The sequence below is a fragment of the Rhinolophus sinicus genome, linkage group LG15 (assembly GCF_036562045.2).
Source record: "Rhinolophus sinicus isolate RSC01 linkage group LG15, ASM3656204v1, whole genome shotgun sequence".
NCBI lineage: Eukaryota > Metazoa > Chordata > Mammalia > Chiroptera > Rhinolophidae > Rhinolophus > Rhinolophus sinicus.
Window position 1 is genome coordinate 36003912 of NC_133764.1, and position 21936 is coordinate 36025847.

At 52.9% G+C, this 21936-nt stretch overlaps 1 protein-coding gene across 2 annotated transcripts; it reads left to right on the forward strand.

Moving 5' to 3' along the window:
- The first annotated feature begins 3978 nt into the window (after positions 1-3978).
- On the forward strand, positions 3979-20064 carry CDR2L (cerebellar degeneration related protein 2 like). 2 transcript variants are annotated; one of them, XM_074319557.1, is made up of 6 exons: positions 3979-4229; positions 6938-8270; positions 15218-15330; positions 15573-15721; positions 16275-16439; positions 17413-20064. In XM_074319557.1, the coding sequence occupies exons 2-6, from the start codon at positions 8192-8194 to the stop codon at positions 18302-18304; spliced, it is 1398 nt and encodes a 465-aa protein (XP_074175658.1). In that variant the 5' UTR covers positions 3979-4229; positions 6938-8191; the 3' UTR covers positions 18305-20064. The 2 variants fall into 2 exon arrangements, with proteins under 2 accessions (XP_074175658.1, XP_019601190.1); XM_019745631.2 differs by lacking the exon at positions 3979-4229 and having other exon boundaries at positions 6779-8270.
- The last annotated feature ends 1872 nt before the right edge of the window (positions 20065-21936 follow it).

Consider the following 21936-nt stretch of genomic DNA (forward strand, 5'->3'; position numbering starts at 1 on the left):
GAGATAGTGAAGGGTACCTTTATTTGGTGTTTAAAAAGAAAATTTCAGTCCACTCTACAAATCACCCAGCCATGTTCCAGCCCAGAGTGATGTTAAAAATTCTGAATCTTAGTCTTTAGGGAGATACAAATTGAAACCACAATACGATAACAATTATATACCTATTAGAATGGGTTAAAAAACAAAAAGTTAACTATACAATTACTATATAACCATCCACTGGTGGTATTTGAAGACAAGAAATGAAGACAGAAAGCCCGTGTAATTGTTACAGCAATTTCATTCATAATCACCCCAAATTGGAAATAACCCAAATGCCCATCATCTGGTGAATAAGCAGATTGTGGTTCATCGTTACACATGGACTAGTAGTCAGCAACAGAAAGGACCAAGCTGCTAACACGTGCAGGAACAATGTGGGTGGCCTCCCAAGCATTGGGCTAGACACAGACGGCAACTGTATTGTATCACCTGTATGACCTTCCAGAAAAGGCAAAACATTGGAATGGATAAATCATTGCCATAGGCTGGGAGCAGGGTAAGGGGATTGACTACCAAAGGCTATGAGGAAATTTGGGGGAGAGGATGGTGATGAAAACATTCTGTTTGACTGTGGTGGTGGTGGTGGTGGTGGTTCCAGGACTGTATGTTTCTCAGAATTCACATAACCACCAAAAAGGGGTACATTTTACTGTATATAAATTATACCTCAATAAACTTGACTTTAAAAGAACAGAAACCCAGAGCAGGTGCTAACTGGCCATTTTAAGGAAGTAATTGCGAGCCCTTTAGTCTTGTCCATCACTCAGAGCTGTTTCTGTGGTTTGCAACCAGGGACTTCAAGTGCCACCGATATATTACTGGTAACTCATGGACCTCACTTGTCCCATCAGTTTTCATGGGATAGATTCAAATGAGTCCATTTGTCCTCATCCAACCTCAGGGGGTCTTCTCCCATTCACTGGGCATCCTGCTTCTCAGAAAAATCTTAGTGTCCCTGTTCAGAACATTTTACAAGATCCCTGTGCACTCGTGCCCTCATAGCACGAGGGGGAAATGATCACATTGTCTTCAGGCATGTGACTGCTAACACATCTAAGTGGAAAAATACCCGTTTATCCCCACCATTTGTTTATGGTCTCTAAGTTAAACTTAACACCCACCCTAATTCCATCAGCGATCATGTTTTTGAAATGCTGTTGGTTATTTTTTAATGAGGCATATTGAAGTGTGTAGAGAGGAGATGGCTCAATAACTAGGATTTGCTTTAAAATATTGCAGCAAAGAAGACAAAGCAAAGAACAATGGAAGAGATGAAGCAAATGTGGCAGAATCTCTCTACTTTTGTGCACGTTTGAAAACTTTTATAGTGAAAAGTTTTGAGAAAAAAGACTGGATGTATACAGAAAAAAATATTAGTAGTAAAAGAGAGCTTTTGAAAGTTTAAAGAAATTACCATTATTAATTTGATGATTCCTTGGTAGGTTCTTAGCTAGGATTTCCCAGATGGAAAACATGCCCGGTCCTCCTTTTATGCCCAACATAAAGGAAGAGTCACCATTCCATGGCTCTCACAGCCCTCCCTGGAGCCTTTGTTTTCTGAATGGAACCATCAGTCACGCAACAAACATTGACTCAGCACCTACTAAGTGCCAGGTACCTTGCAATGTGCCAGGGCCTGAGCTGCAAAGATAAGTTCCCACGACCGAGAGAGAGGGAGACACACAGGGCAACAATACAAGTAATAGAGAGTATGGGGTCAAGAGTAGGAGTCTGTCCAGAACCCTGGTGGGAACAGGTGAGGAAAGACTCGACAGAAGGAGAGGTTTGGAGGATGACTGAGAGTATCAGTTAGGGTCCCAACAGGAAACGGATGGAACACTCAGAGGAGTAAGCAAAGAGAGTTTAATCTAGAGGTGACTTACAAGGAGAGGGAAATCAATAAGGGCTGTGAAACACTCTGGGGCCAGAAGCAGAGGGGAGCCTCGGCCATCCTTCAGCTTGAAGGGGCAAGATGCAGAATGATTGCCAAAACCCAGAGGAAGAGAGCCCAGCTGTAGGAGAGGGCAGACAGGAGCGGTGGCCTCCCAGGGTCTGGAAGGTAGGGTGCTACTGGATAGATACTCCACCTTCACTCTTCTTCTGTCCCCTGATTTCCAACTGGTACTTCCCATCAGTGGACCCACAGACATCAAGAGAGCAAGGGACACAAGCTTGCAGCCCACAAAAGCTTCAGCCTCCAGGGCTTGAAGCAGATGGAGATGATGGAAAGAGATCTAAAAGGGCAAATGGAACATGTCCCACATCCAGGAAGTTGGAGCGAGCGGAAGGACAGCCCGGAAGTGTAGAGAGTGTGGTACGACTAGGGAATGGAAACACCTAGTTGGGGTGAAATGCAGAGTGACAAGAGATAAAGTTTGAGAAGCACACCAGGACCAGAGCATAAAGGACTGACTGCATCCATCCTGTTAAGGGGCTTTTACCTTATTCTATGAGCAACGAGGAGCCTTTGAAGCTATGTCTTAGCAAAGTCATTCTGGCTGCTGCAGGAAAGACGAAGTGACCTGAACAATCCAGCTGGGTGACGAGGTGAGGGATGATTAGGGTTGAACTGAGGCAATCACAAGTGGGATGTCTCGTCACCCCTATGTCCAATCCATCACCATATCCTGATGATGTTATTCCCCAAACATGTTTCCTGCAGCCCCATCACCTAGCACCAGCCTAGCACACAGCAATTATTTATTGGATAAATGAGTGAAGATAACTCCTGGAGGATCATGGAAGATGGAGTCACTTTGGTTGTCCACATCAGTCAGTAGGAACAACACATTTCACCAACAGTTTCTCAGATTCATTTTTCAGTACTTTTAGGAGCCTTTCAGGTGGGGCAGGTAGATCTGACCTGGGGTGGAGAAAGATGAAGGAAGGCCAAGCGATATGGTTCTACCACTGGTCTTTTGTTCATCCATTGTGTACCTATTATATGCCTGCCCTTAAGGAGCTCTCAGGCTGACGAGAGGCGGGTCTGGCGCACTGTGCAGCAGGCATGCAAGATGCAGTGGGAGCCCATGCAGCTGGCAGTGACCAAATGTCTTCTCCACAGGTCTCTTACGCCCGTGGCTCTAGCCTTAACTGAAGGCCTCACCTGCCCCCTCGGCCCCCACCCCCACCAGGAAGGTAAGATTCCTGGACAGGCCTCCCTAGGAGCCCTGCCAGAAGAGGGGTAGTGATGGGCAAGGAATAGATCCTCCAGGTAAAAAAAGTTCTAATAATAATAAACCTAAAGGCAGTGACTAGTGCTCTCACGGCCCAGGCCCTGCTCTAAGCACTGTGCCTGTGTTAACTCGGAATCCCCCCAACAGCCCCATGAAGAGGTATGTATTGAAGAAGTAAGGGTGAGGGGTGGCTCAGGTGGTTGGAGCTCCATGCTCCTAACGCCGAAGACTGCCAGTTCGATTCCCACCTGGGCCAGTGGGCTCTCAACCACAAGGTTGCCTGCAACCAACAACGGCAACTGGACCTGGAGTTGAGCTGCGCCCTCCACAACTAAGACTGAAAGGACAACAACTTGACTTGGAAAAAGTCCTGGAAGTACACACTGTCCCCCAATAAAGTCCTGTTCCCCTTCCCCAATAAAATCTTAAAAAAAAAAAAAGAAGTAAGGGTGAGGCCACAGGGGGACACTCAGGTCACGCCTGTGCCCTGATGCCACCCTGGGAGGGTTTACACGGCAGGGATTCGAAGTGGACATATGGAAACACTTTCTGCCCACAGGGGCTGTGAGAATCTAAACTACTTCCAGGTTCAGAGCAGACACTTGTCTGGGCTTACATTCCGATGGTTTATAGGGGAAGGAGGGAGGGGATACCAGATGACCTCATTCATTCAAATGTATTGAGCGCCTTACCCTGCCAGGCGCTGATCTCACACTGGTGGAAGGGACAGATGGGTGAGAGCATTCAGTGCAATGTGTGTCCAGCGCTGGAAAGTCTGGGGATAGGGAGGCAGCTCGGCCTGCAGGGGTGGGGGTGCCCGAGGAAGGTGTCCTGGTGTTGCCTGATCCCTTGACCTGGACCCAAGATGCACAATGTGTGGGTTCTTTGGAAAACCCAAGGGTCCAGAGGCTCGGACTGGGAATCCTGGCCCTCCCCAAGCGTGACTCGCGTGACTAGGAGCGGCCGGGACCCTCAACGTCAGCGCTGCCCGCGCAAGCGCCGTCATTTCCGGTAAGTTGGGTGGTGGGTGGGCTGTGTCGACTGTGCCAGCAGGCTGTCGTGTCACGTTCCCTAGTCCGCCCCCGTGGGGAGGGCGTTTGCATCTTCTCGTCGGGGCACCGACCTGCCCCAGGGGTCCGTATCTGTACCCTGGCCCCGCCTCCAGGATCTGGGTTTGCATTTCCGGGGAGCTCGGGTGGGAATTCGGGAAGTGCTCCTGGTCGCCGCAGTGGGAAAGCGACCCCAGGGGAATTAAAATGCCCAAGGTTTGGGGAACATCCAGTCTATCAGCGCCCCGTCTTGATGCCCCCGAAAAGAAACACCATTAAATAGTTCTGCCTGACACACAGAGGAAGCACCAGGCTCTGGGGGTTCCCTCGGTCAGGTTGTTTATATGTCCCCCCCCCCCCTCCCGGGGGCACAGGCTCACTACCCTCTACCCTGCTTAGAGGAAAAGGCCTGAAATGGATCCCAGGGTTTGTTGGCTGGTAGCTCAGGGAGACTGACTAATTTCCTTTTTCAAAAGCAGATCTGATTTTCCTCCTCATGGAATAATTTAGAAAATACTAGGCCTGCCCTGAAGGCACAGGGAGTTATCCCACTGAGTAAGGAGCCTGGGGTTGGAAGAACCAAATCAGGCAAAGGCCCAGCACAGGCCTAGTATACAGCAGGCACCCCATCCCTCAGCCAGTCACAGCTCTGTGGGTGGATGGCTACAGGAAAGGAGAGTATTTGGGTAGAGGCATGCTAGAGGTGTGGCTACTGTGGTGAAGGCCGAAGGCTGAGAGATGACCCAAGAGATGGATGTTCATCTACGTCATCACTGAAAAAACATCCTCAGCTCCAGGGAGTGGAGGTGACTCTTTAGGTTGGGGGCTGCCTTTCATTGTTCTGGCAAGAGGAGGGCCCTGTTGGCATCCTCACTGCCCAGGCCCTGGCCCTCGTCCTCTGCCCCTGCTTTCCTCTGGGGACTTCCTATGCTCCCTAGGGACAGCCCTGGCTCCTGTAATTATATTTTCACAGAGCTGCAGAATGAAGAAATAAATGGGGAGGGGACCTTTGTGGGTTTGGGGTCCTGACCAGATCGTTCTAGACCTCAACACCCCACCCCCACCCCCAACCTGCTTGTCCCTTAGATTCATTTGATCCCCATCTCAATAAATGGCATCACCATCACCTAGTCACTGGATCCAGAAGTCTAAGGCATCACTCCAATTCTGCAGTCAATTCATCTGCACAAGTCAGTTCTATACCCAAAATATTTTTCATTTTGCTTCATCTTCACTGCCTCCAACCTTGCTCATCCCACCATCACCTCCCTTCTAGACTATCATAGAAGCCTCAAAATGGAAAGCTTTTTATTGTTTCTTTGTCTACTTGGGAAACAAAACTCCCAACTCCTTCCCATGGCCCTAATTCCAATTTCGTCACTCCTCTATCCACTCCACTCCAGCTATACTGAGCTTTGGTCAGTTCCTAATATAGGTCAAGCTCTTTCTGCCTTAGTGCCTTTGACCTTGCTGTCTCCCCAAGGCCAAACACCATCCTGATTAGATTCATTTTAGTCCGTTTTAGACTTTATATAAATGGAATCATGATCCCCAAAGATGTCCACATCCCAATCCCCAGAATCTTTGAATATGTTATATTGTATATGGCAAAAGGACTTTGCAGACGTGATTAAGTATAGGACCTTGAGATGGAGAAATTATGCTGGGTTAACTGGGTGGACCCAGTGTAATCCCAAGGGTCTTTAAAAGTGGAGGAGGGAGGCAGAAGAGGTCAGAGTGATACAGTGTGAGAAGGACTCAACCTGCTGTTGATGGCCTTGAAGATGGAAGAAGGGAGCCATGTGCTAAGGAATGTAGGCAACCTCTGGAAGGGGGAAGAGGCAAGGAAACAGACTTTCCCCTGGAGCCTCCAGAAGGAACTCAACCTTGCAGATACCTAGATTTCAGCCAATGAGACCGTCAGACTTCTAACCTATGTACAAAACTGTAAGATAATAAATTTGTGTTGTTTCAAGATGCTAAATTTGGGGCAATTTGTTACAGAAACAATAGGAAACTAATACAAGTATTTACTCTTTGTGTCTGGCATCTTTCACCCAACATTTTATTTGTCCTCTATAATAGTACATCACATGAATACACCACATTTTATCCATTGACTATTGACGGACATTTGGCTTGCTTTCATTTTGGGCTAGTAGCAGTGCTGCTGTGAACATTTTTGTGTATGTCTTTCAGTTAACATGTCCATATTTCTGTTGCACATATATAGGAACAGAATTGCTGGGTTGATAGGGTATGCATATATAGTGAATTCTGTGATGCTTCCCCCAGACTCCCCTTCAGGACTGATGGACCTGTGCCCCGGCTGCTGGGAGGGTTGCTGGCTGACAGTCCTCCACTGTCAGCCCTCTCTAAAAGAGAGGAGATAAAATGAGCTCCTTTGTCCAAGGTCACACCCACTTCCCAGAGGCAGCTTGCATTCATTCAATGACTGGCTGATATGTGTGTGTGTGTGTGTGTGTGTGTGTGTGTGTGTGTGTGTCTTGGGGGCATATATAAAGACCCTCTTCCCACTGCCACTTGGAATAACTTTGAAGGGTCACCCCAGATTCAGAGCTCTCCAGGAATCATGGAAGGCTTTGTCAAGACCACATACCAACTCTGCTTTTGCCTCTTCCAACTCTGCTTCGTTCTCTTCCCCTACAGATTTTGATCCTTCTAAAGAAGTTGAACACCTTGTCACATGTTTATCGGGTCATTTCAGTCACTTGTGAAGTGCCTAGTCAATTCTTTTATACACTTTTCTACTGGACTGTCTTTCTTTTTCTTGTGGATTTGAGGGTGTTCTTTCTACATTCTGGACACAAGTCCTTTGTTGGATATATTTGCCACATATTTTCAGAGTTCGATACACTCAGGGTGCTTCAACAGTATCAGCACATGGTGGGTCCTAATAAAAATCATGAAGGATTGAGTCTGAAAACGCCTTTAAGGAAAGAATGGTTGACCAGGTGAAAGTGTGTTTGGTTTTAACGAATATAATTGGATATAGGATGTGGTTCCCAAGGAGAGGGAAAAAGGGCCTTCAAGAGAAAGGCCCAGAATGCAGGTAACACACCCTCAAACTTCGCCACTCCTGTGCTGAGGTTTCTGGCCACGGCATTTAAATAGCTTCTTAAAGGTAATTGTAAATGAATAGTCAAATAATCATTCATTCAAAGTGCCTGTGGAAGATATCAATAGACCAGCCTAGTCTAGGCACTAAATAGCCAGCTGTGAATAAGAGACAAGATCTTTGCTTTCAGAGAAACACAACAGGTAAACAAAAGAAAATAATTTCCACACACTGAGCCCTAAACTGAAAGAGCCCAGCGTGGAGGGACGTGGGGTGGGGGCGTTGATCCAGCGGCAGCCAGACCAAAGCACCAGGGAGATCCCGCCCTCGGCCCCGCCTCTATCTTTGCATACGTCTTCTGATTGGTCGCCGGCGGCCAGCCCCACCCCACGGAGCGGGTGGCTGGAAGAGCGCAGGGTGGACCCAGCCGAGATGCAGCCGCGGCTCCGGGTGTCTCTCGGCCGGGTGGGGGCAGCGCGGGCCGCAACCGGGCAGGGGGCGCCCGCCGCGGCAGCCGCGCGCTCCTAGTGCCTTAGGCCGGCCGGCCGGCCCCGACCCTCCTTGCCGCGGTCCCGCCCGCCTTCCCCTCCCCTCCACCCTTTGTGCCGCCGCTGCTTGGTGTCCCGGGCTTCGTAGGACCCCGGCCGGACCAGACCGCGGCGGCGCTCCAGCCCCGTGTGGGCGCCGTGTCAGCGGCCGATGGCGAAGGGGCGCAGCGCGAGCCGGGGTTCTGTAGCCGGAGTCCGCGACGCAGGAGACCCGGCCCACCTCCGCCGCATTGTCCCGGGCCCCGCGCCCCGGCCCTGAGCCGCGCCGCCGCAGCGCCCGCCCGCAGCCCACGGGCCATGCGGAGGGCAGCCGGGATGGAGGACTTCTCCGCAGAGGAAGAGGAGCCTTGGTACGACCAGCAGGACCTGGAGCAGGGTGAGCACGGCGGAGGGGGGCGAGAAAGCGGGGTGCGCCCTGCGACCCTGTCCGCTTCTCCATTGTTGGGCGGTATCACCCCCGGGAGGGTTGGGCTGGACCCCGCGCGCCGGACTCCGAGGGGTGATGCGTGTGGAGAATGGGGACGTGGAGGGAAGGGGCGCTGCCCAGGAGACCCAGACCGGACCCGCAGAGACCTGCAAAAGTCGGGGGAACGGACTTCCTTCTCCCCCGAAGGACAGGGGCACACTTCACCCAGCTTGCCCACCCCAACTTAGAGGCAGGAACTGCCCAGGGGCCCCTGGTATTGTTGGGGGGCCTGAGTCCTGGCTGGAAGTCTTTGGAGGCTGGGAGGTGGCTCCTTGGTTATGTTTTGCTGGGAGGGGTGGGGGGGGTGTGTGGTGGGGAGGAGTTATCCCCTAAAATCCTGCAACACCCTTCCCTGCCAGGATTCCTGAGCTCTAAGACTCCCAGAAAGTTTCCCCAACTCCTTTTTCCTTAACCAGGGAGGGGATGGGGGTGCAGGACCCTGTCGGGGGAGAAAGGGAGACTTGGAGTCTCCAATCTGTCTTCCTGAGGGAGGAGTCCCCTGGCCCTTCCCCTCCTGGCCCCCTCCCTAATGGCTCATGGTCTGGAGGGGGTCCGATTTGGGAATTCTGAGCAAGGGCCCAGATGAGGTCCTGCGTAAAGAGGCAGCCACGTCCCCCTTCTATCTGAAGGCAGAGAAAGTGACTAGAAGGGGGTTAGAAGCTGGTGATGAGGTGGCTGAAGTGACATCACTCCGAGTAGGGGGCGGGCTGTTAGGACAGGAAAGAGACAGAGGCCTTAGAGGGTGAGGGCCAAGGCCTGCTGGAGCCGAGTCAAGTCCACCCTCTCCTCCCCGAGAACACTGCATTCTTGGATGGTCAGAGCTGGAGGGGCAAGCAAACATGTCCAAGAGAAGTGACCCCAGTCCCCCAGCAAGCCTGGGTGTGGACACACTCCTGCTCTGGGGCTCCATCCCCAGGGCCCCCTCGACTGCTGGCCTTGCCTTCATGGGAGGCATCTACCCTGATCCTGGAGCCTTTGTTCCTGGCCCTGACCCACATCCCCACATGACCAGATTTGCTGGTAGATGACGCTCTGTCTGTCCTTGTGCTCAGGAATGTGGGGTAATCAGAGCCTCTGGAGGACTAGTGTGGAACCGGGTGTGTTGGGCTGCACCCTGCCATACTCCCTCTGGAGTCTATGGTCAGCCTCCCTGCCTGGAGTGAGAGGCCCAATACTGGCTTCAACAGCCCCTCCCCCACACTGGGCACTCCCCAAATTTTGCATCCCACAAACATCTGTCAGGCTGTACTTAAGTGTCAGACACTATCCTGGGAGCTGGGAATAGTCCCAGCCCTGGCCCACTAGGTGGCCCTGGGCAGGTGGAGGTGGGCCTGTAATTAAGTCTGGGTGGTAGGATGCAGTGAGAGGGCTTCATGGAAGTGGTGGGCCTAGAAAGAAAGATTGGAAACTGAGTGCCTGGGAAGATGGCCTCCTGGGAGGCAGCTGCTGATATTGTTGCTGTCTCATTTCATTCCCGCATCCTTAACTCTGAAAGTGTCTGGCACTGTTCCCAGCCCAGATGTGGAAGGAAGGAGCCAGGGTGTAGGGGTGGGAGTTGTGCTGCTTCCAGAGAGGGAGAAGTGTCGAAATTCCCACTGAGCTGGGCCACCCTGCTCTGGGCCAGGACGAGGGGTGGGCCCAGCTGGCCCCCTTCTCTGGCCTTGCTGGTCTGCAGTAGTCGGCTTCCCCTCCTACCCCAGTAGTAGCCAGAGCCCAGGAACAAGGAAGGAAACCGAAAATGAGACAGTCCCAAAAGAAACTGGAGCTTTTGACCAAAAACCAAATGTCTGCTGCCATGGGCGAGTGTTGTGCTAAGCCTGGGGATGAGCTCGCTGCTCTCAGGGGACTCCACATTCCAGCAGAGGAAGCACAAAGGGGATCAAACAACTGTGATAGAGCTACAGGGGTTCTGTAGGAAGCAGAGACTAGAGAGCATTCTGCTGTGAGACTCAGAAAGGTTTATGCAAACGCACCTCTGAGCTGCTGGGTGAATAGGTGCTCCCTGGGTACAGGAAGGCATGCAGACATTCTAGAAGATTACTGGAATGTAGGAGTTATCTAGAGTGCTGGGGAAGGGTGGGGGTTGGAGGAAGTCCCACCCAGCACAGGTACTGAAGCACTACCCCTGCATGGAGAGATGGGTGATGAGGTGAGCGTGGGCCAAAGGCCAAGCACAACGGGGGGATCAGGCACCTGTTGTGTCCCCCTTCCCTACACCCAATCTCCAAATTTCTCTCCTGCCCAGCTGCTCCCTAGTTGCCTCTGAGTGGCCCAGGAAGTTGTTTGCCCAGCCAACCTAGTGTCCCTTCCACGTCTGTTTCCTCTGCCCCTAGGGCCGGCCCTGAGTTCACTTTCAGAAGCTTGGCCACTGAGATCCTGTTTGACTTTGATGCTGTTCTGTTCTAATAGAAGGGGGGGGGGGGGGGTTGAGACAAACAAGGTCCTCGATTCTCACTGTGTTCCCTCTGCCCACTGCTACAGCACTTGTAAAAATAGAAGAAGCCATCAATTATTAAACACTGGCATTCTCTCTCTGCCGCCTCCCTCCCCACCTTGGACCAGGCTTGGTGAGTCCTGTGGGTACCTCTTTCCAGGCTGAGACATGGCTGCTGAGTCACAGATTTCAAGTCCTGGCCACCTGACCTTGAATCTCAGCCTTGGCCAAGAGCTCCACGTGGCAAGGGGAGGGAGGTGACTGGATCCCAATTCTGTGGATGCAGAGTTCCTGACATTCATGCCCTACAGGCTGTGAGCAGGTCCCCCACCGCCCTGCCAGGTGGTAGATGCCCCCCACCCCTTTATCTTTGTCTCTTCTTCCCTGTGCCTGTCCCGTCCCTTTCCCATCTCTCTGCTCTGGAGTCTATGGCACCCACCAGACCCCAACCAGTGAGGGGCAGTGGGATTTCAGCATTCCTTTTCAAAGACATCCCTTTGGCTCCAGACCATTCCGTCTCAGGCTTCTGGGGCATTGTTCCTGAGCAGCACCTCAGTAAAACTGCTGAAGCCCACTGCAAGAGACCCCAGAAAATCCTAGGGTCCAGGCGAGGAAGGACTTATTACCCTCCCCAGCTTGGTCCTGTGTGACCATTAACCTGCCTGGGACAGGCTGTTTATTTCTCCGGCTTCTACTTCCAGCTTAGCCAGCTCACCCATTCTCCCACTGCCAGGCCTCCCTCCGGCTCTGCTCTATGGGGAGCTGCACCCTCCCTGGAGCCCTCAGTTAGCTGGTATCCTTTCCCCAACACTTGACCCCACTCTGTCCTTGGCTGTGCAGCTTCTAGACTTTTCTCGTGACCCCTCCTGGCAGCTCTGACCGGCTTCGCTTGCATTGTAATCTGGCTTCTCTGAGACAGTCCCAGAGAGTCTCACCTACCCCAAACAGCTTCTATTGTGTTCCCTTCTTCCCCATTCCTGAATCGCTGTGCGGCGCAGGTCACAGTCACTGCCTTTGTAGGGCGATGTCCCTGCTTTTGCAGTGTGACTTGCAGTTACCCCAGCCTGCCGGCAGTAGGAATACACACAGCTCAGACGTTCACCTGGGAGGAAGAGCAAAAAGTTCATGATCATTCCTCACTCCACCTCTGAGCCCGTGGCCTTGGAGTGTGGCTAAGCTGCAGTCAATCTATGCAGGCCACCCACAGAGCCTGTCCCCTGATGCCAGTACAGAAGGTGACATCCATTGCAATGTCCTCTTCACAGACCACCTGACAGTTCCCAAGGTAGAAAACACTGATGATGTGGCCCTCTGTTTATCATTCTCATCTGTACATGAATTATTTGATCGTGTTTGGGGAGGAGCTGAATGCTCACCATCCCGTTACAGAGAAGGAAGATGGTGTGGCTCCCTCATCAGAACTAGGGGTGGTCTTGCTGGGCGCCCGAATTTCCACCAAGCACTCAGCATAACACAGGGTGGCAGTGCCACGGCCTAATAGCAGACTCCACACCTTATAGACACCGCCCCTTCTAGTTACTAATCTCATACCACACGCGCCTTATTCCCCCGGTGTGTTTGTGTCAGGTAACTGGTTTTTCTTGGCTTCCTCATCATCAGAAAGTTATTGCTTAAGGTTAAAGGTTCTTATCTGTGATTTATGTGTCTCTTAATAGTATTTTGTTTGATGGCTGAGGTAGGAGTTTGGGAAAGCTCCCGTTTGTCCAGGCTAAGTTACTGCAGCCTTGCTCTAGGATAGCAGCTTTGGACTTCTCTACCAGTGAACTCCTCCGGGTGACCTCTGGGCACAGGACCCCCCCTCCAAGCGTAGTTCCAGCCTGCAGGCTGCACTCTGGCTGCTTCAAAACCTCACGTCTCTGCATGGGAGCAGACTCCAGGTTTGTTCCTCCTGACGGATGGCTTGGCCTTTGGTCCAGGCCTGGTGGCTGGTCAGGGCCCTCAGGCTTTCATAAGGGGATGTCAGTCCTACCCGCTGGCCGGAAGAAAGCCCGAGGCTCTGCTCTCAAATGCCCACCGGGAGTCACTATTCTCTGGGAGCCATCCAGTGCCAAGCAAGCGGCTCAGCTGAAACAACTGTATTTATGAAACGTGCCAGGAGGAAGTATAGAAACTATCCATCCTCTAGAGGTCTGCAAAGGGAAAGTGGTACCGAGCTCAGGCCCGGGACCGCATCATGGCGGCCCTAGCAGAGCTGCCTTTACACCTTAGTCTGGATTTACCCCATCAGTCTCGATTGAGGGCCTTGTCGTGGCCAAAGGACCCAAGCTTTCCTGGACAGCATTTGGCAGAATGAAGCAAATAGGCCTGTACTTTGCCCCCAGAATTCTGTTTCTAGGAAAGTATCTTCTACCCTCAGGAAATAGGTGTTGATTTGCACAAAGATTTTTGTAATCCCAATTACAGTTTCATTTTTAAGAGAGAAAAAAAACTTGAAAGCGCCCTAAAAGTCCAACGATCAGGACTATTTAGGGACCTGTATACAATAGAAAGTTCACATCCACTAAAAACGATCCTGTCGGTCCACATTGGCAAAGAAAGCTATCTGTGCCCTATTATTAAATGAAAAAAGCAGATACAGAAAAATGTGACTCTATTTACAGAAAATTGTATCCACAGCTGTTTTAAGCACAGAATGCTGTTTAGAAGGACTTCACCCACATGTGGACAGCCCCTTTCTCTAGATGGTGTTTTCTTTCTTCTGCCCCATCTCTCCCCCCTTTTCCATACTCCACACACAGACTGGAAGTTTAATTACTTACAAATGGCACTGTTCCTTCCTAACCATTTGGGGCCATGTTTATTTGTTTATTCCCAGTTTCAGATCTAAGAATATCTATGAGGTACATTTTCAAATAATTTTTTATCACTGTTTTTTAACCTCTCTGTACTGTTTGATTTGTTACATCAAATGCTCCGTAACACAAACCTTAAAGCTCTTTTAAACAGCAAACAGCCTTGTGAACTGACTAATAACCTCTTGCTGCCTGCCACCAGTCCTGGTCTCTGAATTAAGCTGCCTACATCTTTTTTTCTTTAACTGCTTTATTGAGCTATAATTCATTCCTTTAAAGTGCACAACAACTCAACAGTCTTTAGTAGATTCACGGAGTTGTGCAATCATCACCACAATCAATTTTAGAACATTTTCATCACTCTGCCTAACTCTTTTTAGAAATTAAGGGAGTCCTACGTTTATATGTAAATACATCTATATAAGTAACAGAAATATGATTCCCTTAGTTTCTAAAAAGAGATGGGCATGTACCAAGGAGAACATCCACCCCCACATGTCTAGGTAACCCCATACAACTCCAGCCCTGATAGAGTTTTGAGGGATTCCAGCACCTGCCACTTCCTTCTATCCCCTCCCTATCACACAGCCCCGGTCCCCTCCCAGCCTCTCTGACAGGTATTCATGCACCTTGGACTGGGATGGGGAGAGGAGGTTCCAGTCCTACCGGGTTCAAGAATCAGGGCTGCTGGAGGGAAGAAGATGGTTTTGCTGCCCAGGGAAAGGCAGTTTCGGAGAGGGGTGTGTGTCACTAGCACCAAATGCTACTGAACTGGGGCAAGGAGACCTGAATTCTGCTTTCAACACGGCTGTAACGCAGCTGATGACCTTGGGCAAGTCATTCTTCCCATTCTTCCCTCCCTGGCCTGTCATCCATAGAATAAGGAGGTTGGGCCCACGAGCTCTAAAGCCTCATCCAGTGCTAATACTCAGCAAGCCCTGCTGCCCCCGGCGCCTCTCAGTGAGTTCCTGGTCACCCAAACCCAACCTCAAGGCTGCTCATTGTCTGAGCCTCCCGCTGTCCCGGAAGTGAACTCTCCCTTACCTAGCGTTCAGGGCACTTTGTCCCTATGTCTTATAACAGTCCCCTCATTCTTTTAAAAAAAGATTTATGCACCTGCTTTGTGCCAAGTACTGTTCTAGGTCCTGGGGATATCAGTGAACGAAACAGGCAAAACCTACCCTGTAAGCTTACAATTAGTCAGGGGAGACAAACAAGATAAATGAGCAAGTTGTTTGATTAGTTAGATGGTGATTCACACCAAGGAGAGAAAACTAAGCAGAGGGAGTGCAGGGCGGGGGAGGGTGTGATTTTGAATCAATGGTTGGGGGAAGGCCTCCTGGAAAGGGTGACATTTAAGCACAGCCTTGAAGGGGGAGAAGGATGAGCCCTGGGAGTGTCTGGGGAGAGGACATTCCAGGCAGAAGGGACAGCCAGTGCAAAGGCTTAGCTCCTGGCTTACATTCCCTCCCAGGCCTGGAGGTTCCCCACGGGCGGCCCCTGTGCCCTGCTCATCTCGGGGTCCCTGAGGCGCAGTTCAGAATGAATGCTCAGAACATGAATGGGGGTCCTCTGGCTTCTTTCTCACACGACTCCTTTTTCTCCTCTAGACTTGCACTTGGCTGCGGAGCTGGGAAAGACGCTTCTGGAGAGAAACAAGGAGCTGGAGGAGTCTCTACAGCAGATGTACGCCACCAATGAGGAGCAAGTGCAGGAGATCGAGGTGAGGGGCCACGGGCCCTGCACACGCTCCCACACCCATCCAGGGCCCTTGGCCCAACGAACAGCCTTGTGCAGTTTACAACCTGCACAACTATCCCAGGCAGCCCTATTGCACCACTGTCTTTACCCCTTAGTCTGCTTCAGATTAATTCCCCAAAGCAAACCTGTTCCTAGAAGTGGGAGGAGGGTCCAGGCGGAGACATTTTCCCCAACCCTGTTCTGAAAGCTTCCTCACCCCCACAGTACCTGACCAAGCAGCTGGACACGCTGCGGCACGTAAATGAGCAGCATGCCAAAGTGTACGAGCAGCTGGACTTGACAGCCCGAGACCTGGAGCTGACCAACCAGAAGCTAGTGCTGGAGAGTAAGGCTGCCCAGCAGAAGATCCATGGGTGAGGGCAGGGTGGAGGGCAGGGGGAGGAGGGCGGGCGAGGGAGAGGCCCGGGGCTGGGTGTGCACATGGGTGGAACTCCTGCTCCTTCTCCCAGAAGCCCAGGCCTGGGAACCTGGGATGGTAGGGCGTTTGCCCTCCTTGATTTGGAGTGGTTTAACATTCGGGCCACAGCCCTTTAAGCACCAACTCCGCACCAGGCTCTGTTTAGGCACCGGCGATACAGTGATGGGGCTACAAAGACACTGCCCGCCCTTTGGGAGCTCACAGACTGGGAGGGAAGGCAGGCAGGTAAATATTTTATTGTGATGCAGGGTGATAAGTGATAGAGGGTTTTACAAGGAATGGAGGTGGCACAGAGGAGAGATGGTTAATTCAGCCTCAGAGGCATGGGGGAGGGGTGGGTACTTGGCGTTCCCTGTCTGACCTCAGCACCAGGCAGCATGGCTCAAGGTTGCCCATCTGTCCCCAACCTCAGCCCTCCAGGGCTACAGAGAGGAGGGCTGGCTCGTCCCCTTAAAGTCTTTCCCATGCATGTCCCCCACCCCACCCAGGCTGACAGAGACCATTGAGCACCTGCAGGCCCAGGTAGAGGAGCTGCAGGCCCAGGTGGAGCAGCTTCGGGGCCTGGAACAGCTGCGTGTGCGCCGGGAGAAGCGGGAACGAAGACGCACCATCCACACCTTCCCGTGCCTCAAGGAGCTGTGCACCAGTGCCCGGTAGGTGAGGGTGCCACTCGTGGGCGGAGCAGCCTGGACCCTGGATGGTGTCTCTGAGTGCCCAGGGCTGCCAGCCAGGGAAGGAAGGAGAGGGTGGGCACCAGGCAGCAGGTGGGAACAAGAGAGTTGGTACCTTGTCAAGGTTGTCAGAGGCTGGTCCTGTTGCTAACAATAGCCGCTGGCATTTTCTGAGCACCACCGTGTGCCCACTCTGCCAAGTGACTTAATAATCATAGTGATACCATGAGGTGTGTGTTATCATCCCGACCACTCAGGGGAGGAAATTGAAGCTCAGAGGTTCTGTGTCTTATCCGAGGTCACCTGTTTAGTAAGCAGAACTCTAACCCAGGAGGGTTAACCACTCTGCCTTTCAGTTCCTGTTGCACCTTCTTAATGGGGAAACTTGTCAATGTAAGAGTACATGTGTATATTTAATGGGTGTTTCAATAAGGGTCTCGGCAAGAGACAGACAGTGCCTTGCACAGAGTAATTGAGGCGCGATTAATAAAGAGGTGTGGACAAGGTGTAGGAAAACGGGTGGGGAAGGACACTGCAGGGCCTCCGGGTTGCAGTAGTGAGGAGCTATTACCATCCCTAGGCCAGAGGGGCCAGGGGCCGGGAGGTTACTGGAACTGGAGGGGATGAAGTGCTGCCTGGCCCACACTGACCAGGGAAGGGGCCGGAGGAAGACATTCCCAGCACCTGGGTCTGCTGCCACCCTCCGACCTCCTGCCAGTGCTTCCCATTGGCTGAGCTTAGGAGAGAGCCAGGAAGCCTGGCTGAAGCAGTTCTCTGAGGTCAGCCTCCCAGGGCAGAGGGCAGAGGGGAAAGAGCTGAGAATAGATCCAGAGGGGCAAACGGAATATCCGGTCCAGTGGACTAGAAAGACCTAAGTGTCTAGGACAGGGCTGCTGGGGCTTGGCCATGACCACGACCTGCCCATCTGACCTCCTCTCATGACACTGTCGCCCAGGTGCGAGGATGCCTTCCGCCTGCACAGTTCCTCCCTGGAGCTGGGCCCCAGGCCCCTGGAGCAGGAGAATGAGCGGCTGCAGACCTTGGTGGGAGTGCTGCGTTCCCACGTGAGCCAGGAGCGGCAGCGCAAGGAACGGGCAGAGCGTGAGTTTGCAGCTGTGCTCCAGGAGTACTCGGAGCTGGAGCAGCAGCTGTGCGAGATGGAGGGCTGCCGCCTGCGCGTACAGGAGCTGGAGGCCGAGCTGCTGGAGCTGCAGCAGATGAAGCAGGCGAAGACCTACCTGCTGGGCCGGGAGGACCACCTGGCCGAGGCCCTGCTGGCGCCGCTCACCCAGGCCCCTGAGGCCGATGACCCTCAGCCAGGCAGCGGGGACGACTTGGGCACCCACGATGGCATCTCCTCCCCAGCCACCTCCCCGAGCCACGCCGTACGCAAGAGCTGCAGTGACACGGCGCTCAATGCCATTGTGGCCAAAGACCCAGCCAGCCGGCACGCGGGCAACCTCACGCTGCACGCCAACAGCGTGCGCAAGCGGGGCATGTCCATCCTGCGGGAGGTGGACGAGCAGTACCACGCGCTGCTCGAGAAGTACGAGGAACTGCTAAGCAAGTGCCGGCAGCACCGCGCCGGGGTGCGACATGCTGGCGTGCAGACCTCGCGGCCCATCTCCCGGGACAGCTCATGGAGGGACCTGCGCGGGGGCGAGGAGGGCCAAGGGGAGGCCAGAGCTGGTGAGAAGAGCCTGAGCCAGCACGTGGAGGCGGTGGACAAGCGGCTGGAGCAGAGCCAGCCTGAGTACAAGGCGCTTTTCAAGGAGATCTTCTCCAGGATTCAGAAGACCAAGGCCGATATCAACGCCACCAAGGTCAAGACCCACAGCAGCAAGTGACCCTTTTCCCGCCTGCAGCCACCCCCAGGCTCAGGCCACGGGTCCCTGATGCCTAGGCTGTGCAGCCCCTGGTGAGTGAGGAAGCCTGTTAGCAGCAATGTATGCCGGTAGGGGCGGCTCTCGGACCCAGGGAGCGTGTGGGAGGACTCAGCTTGTTCCCTGCCCATGTGGGAGAAGGTCAACACATCGGGCCTCCCAGGACCCTCCACCATCCTGTGTCAGCCCAAAGGCGCAGCTGAGTTTCAAAGCCAAACGTCCCCACTCCCCTGGGGAGTCCCAGATCCCCCAGCTTCTGACCCTGGGCCTTGTTCTCAGATTTGTAGCCAGGCTTCTGAAAGCCATTCTGGACCAGCTGGCTTTTTTTTTCCCAAAGGTATCTTTTTTTTTTTTGAGAGATTTGAAATGCAAGGTCTCCCTGACCCCTTGCCAACAACTGGAAACACTTGAAAGGGGACCCCCAGAGCCACCTGTTGCAGGTTCTGGGGGTCTCCTGGACCACCCACTGCTTTTCCCCAGCTGTGACTCTCTGTCATTCCCTTAGCACCAGCTGTCCCACCCCCAGGGTCCTCACCAGGTCAGAGGTGGCTCCTGCCATGCAAAGCAGGAAACCTCAGCCAGGCCTCGAGTGCCCCCCACTCCAGCCCTGGTGAGGGTGGGCTTCTCTCCAGAGACCCTCCGCCCACTGCAGTTCTGTAGCCAATCAGAAGAGGGGAACGGAGTCCCTTGGCAGCCATACACAAGTGGTACAGCCTGTTTCCCTCTGAACCAGCCTCCTCCGGGTCCAACTCCACAAATGCCTTCTGGGCATTAAGCCTTCCTTCCAGGGGCCTGGGCAGTGAGGAGCCCCCCATCTTTGCACGCTGCCTGCGACTCACCAAGTTTGGCCTCTGCCTGTCCCCACCTCAGGGACCATGATGTCTCACTCACTCCCATGCCCCCCACAGGCCGACCCCCTGCAGGTCATGCCTGCCGCCCCCAGAATGTCCCAGGCATGCGCCATGAGACTGTGATCCCAGCATCCATTCTTGCCCTCCTTCACTGGGGACAGCCCAAGACTCTCTCCCTACACTGAACAGTATTGAAATGGGACCGGAATGGGCATCATGTTTCCTTCCTCCCATAAAATGCCTGCTCTTAACCTCCCGCCTTTGTGGGGGGCTCTTGAGGACCCAGCTGGGTCCGGGGTTTAATCTTTTGTTAAGTCTTCAGGAAGTCCAACTTCAACTAAGAGATGCCAAGGTCCTCAGCTTGCCCTGAACAATTCTTCAGGGCTTCCAGTTCCTGCCGCCCATCCTGAGACCCAAGAAATAAATCGGAGGAGCCATATAGCCCGGTGGAAGGCAATGGCCCTGGCCTCTGTGCTGGGAGCCCAGTGGGGAACCTTCATGCCTTATTTGTTTCTAAGGGGTAAAGGGGTTTTCTTAACAAGCATGCCCGACCTCCCCGGAGGTGCCACCCTACTCTCCGGGCGGCACTGTGATGAGAGCTGTCGGCTGGTCCTTCCATCCGGTCCTTCCGTCTGCACATCTTGGAATCTTTTGTCCTTTGGAGCTGGGTAGCTCCCAGCCCTCCTTGTGTCTCTGTCATCTAGGGTGGAGGGGATGGGGTGGGACAGGGTGGGGTAAGGGCTCCTGCCTGTTTGCTCCCCAGTTATGTAGCAGCCGACCAGCATCACCTTTGAAGTATATGAGAGAAATATATTTACAAATGCTTTATTCTCTTCTTTAATAAAAGACGTACCAGTATTCTAAAAGCAGAAATGACCCCAGAGCCATGGTCCAGTCTCTGCGTCTTACTCAGCCACCTCCCATCACACAGCTGTGGGTACGGGGCCGTCCTGAGCCTCACTGCCTGTCCATTGGCGGCCTGTCACCTCTAAATAGTAGGTCTGGGAAGTTGCCCTGCATACTGAGTGCCTGCCGTGCTGGTCACGTCACCTTGCAGGGTGCCCCATGCTGGTGGACTATCCTTGTGTATGGATTTTGCAATTCCCTCCCTCCAAACCACATGTGCCAACAGATGAGTTCAGAAGCTGAAGAAAATGCTCCTCAATCCCTGGAGATCAGTTTGTTGCGACCTCCTCCACTCCTTTTCCGACAGAAAATACAGCCGGCTCTGTAGATCCCAGTCCCACGTGGCAAAGCTTCCAAAGTCTCCCCTGGGAGGTGGGCCCAGGGACCTCCCCCCAACCCCCTTCTCCCATGTTCCTGAAGGAGCCAGAAGCAACTTCCCTTGGACCCAGGAGGTGAGCACAGTGTGGTGGGAACCCAGAGCTGGACCCCACATTGGTGGTGTCTATGCTTTTTACCTCAACTGAACCGCGAGGGGATTTTACGTGCACTGCACAAAAGTGGCTGTCAGATTTTCCCATCTTGTTATGACCTGTGTGTCCAGTGGGATAGAGAACACGTGGGTGTGACACCCAGAGCAGTCACACCTCAGGAGCAAAGGAAATTGTGGCCCGTATCCAGCCACCTTTCTCTCTTGCCTTTTGAATCACCCTCTGGATATATTTTTTCCTGCCTTCTTCCTTCCTGCATCACTTTGTCTTTACTCCCCTGCCTCTCCCCCCCCCCCTTCTTCCCCATCCCAAGATCCCTCTGTGGTAAGGGGAATTGGTCCCTCCTCCCACTGCCCCAGCAAACAGACCTGCCTCTGCCCTCCCTGCAAACCCTGAGCGGAAAGCCTGGGGTGTTTTCAGGGAACTATGCAGAGAAGTGGTGGTGGTGAAGGAAGCCACTTCCAGGTAGGAGGGGGCAGCTTTGCCCACTCATGCCGGGGGCTTGCTCTGTGCTGCCTGTCCAGCCCCTCAGGGGAGAAGGAAAGAAGATCTGGAGAGCTAGACTGCAGAGTAAAACAGATAAAAGTCATCTGTTCTCGGAAAATAAAAGGAATTTCTTTCAAGGAACCTGCACACATTTAGAATCCCTTAGTAGCAGCTAACTTTTGTTGCCTGCTGACAGGCAGCTACAAAATCTCCATTTCACTAATGGGGACCCTGAGGCTTAGAGGTTAAGTTTGTAATTCAAAGTCACATAGAAATAGTTTAACCCAGGCTTGACCCAATTCTACTATGTAATACTGCACATTCCCTAGCTCCACATAATGTTGAGTTTTAAGAGTCAGTCTTGTCCAGGGTGCTTCAGAAAAGAAAGGAAAATCCTGTGGACCCCCTACATAGAAGTGGTACCCTAATTCACAGTCCATAGAGAAGGGCTGGTGCCTGTAAGCTACCAGGAAACGCTTGGTGGTTCTTTACATTTTCTTCTCGTTTCCTCTCTCCCCTGTGAATGTCCCCTTCCTGAAACACCATCTCAGCCTATGGAAGACCAAGGAGGGGAAGGAGGCTGGCCTCAGCCTTCAGTGCTCACCTTTTCAAGGGAACAGGTGGCAACCTCTCAGGCCTCTTTCTCCCCGAAGGGACTCTATTCTGGATGGTTCACAGCAGCAGCGCGTGAAAGGAGCTTGCCAGCTGCTCTTCTCTCCACTACCCCCTTCCTCTCCCAGAATCCAGGGCACCAGATGGCCCAAGCAGGCTGTTTATTTGGGGCCATGGAAACCTGCAGCTTCCTCTTCCTATCATTCTGGGTCAGGCACAGAGCTGGAACCCAGCCTCAGAGCAATGGTGCCAT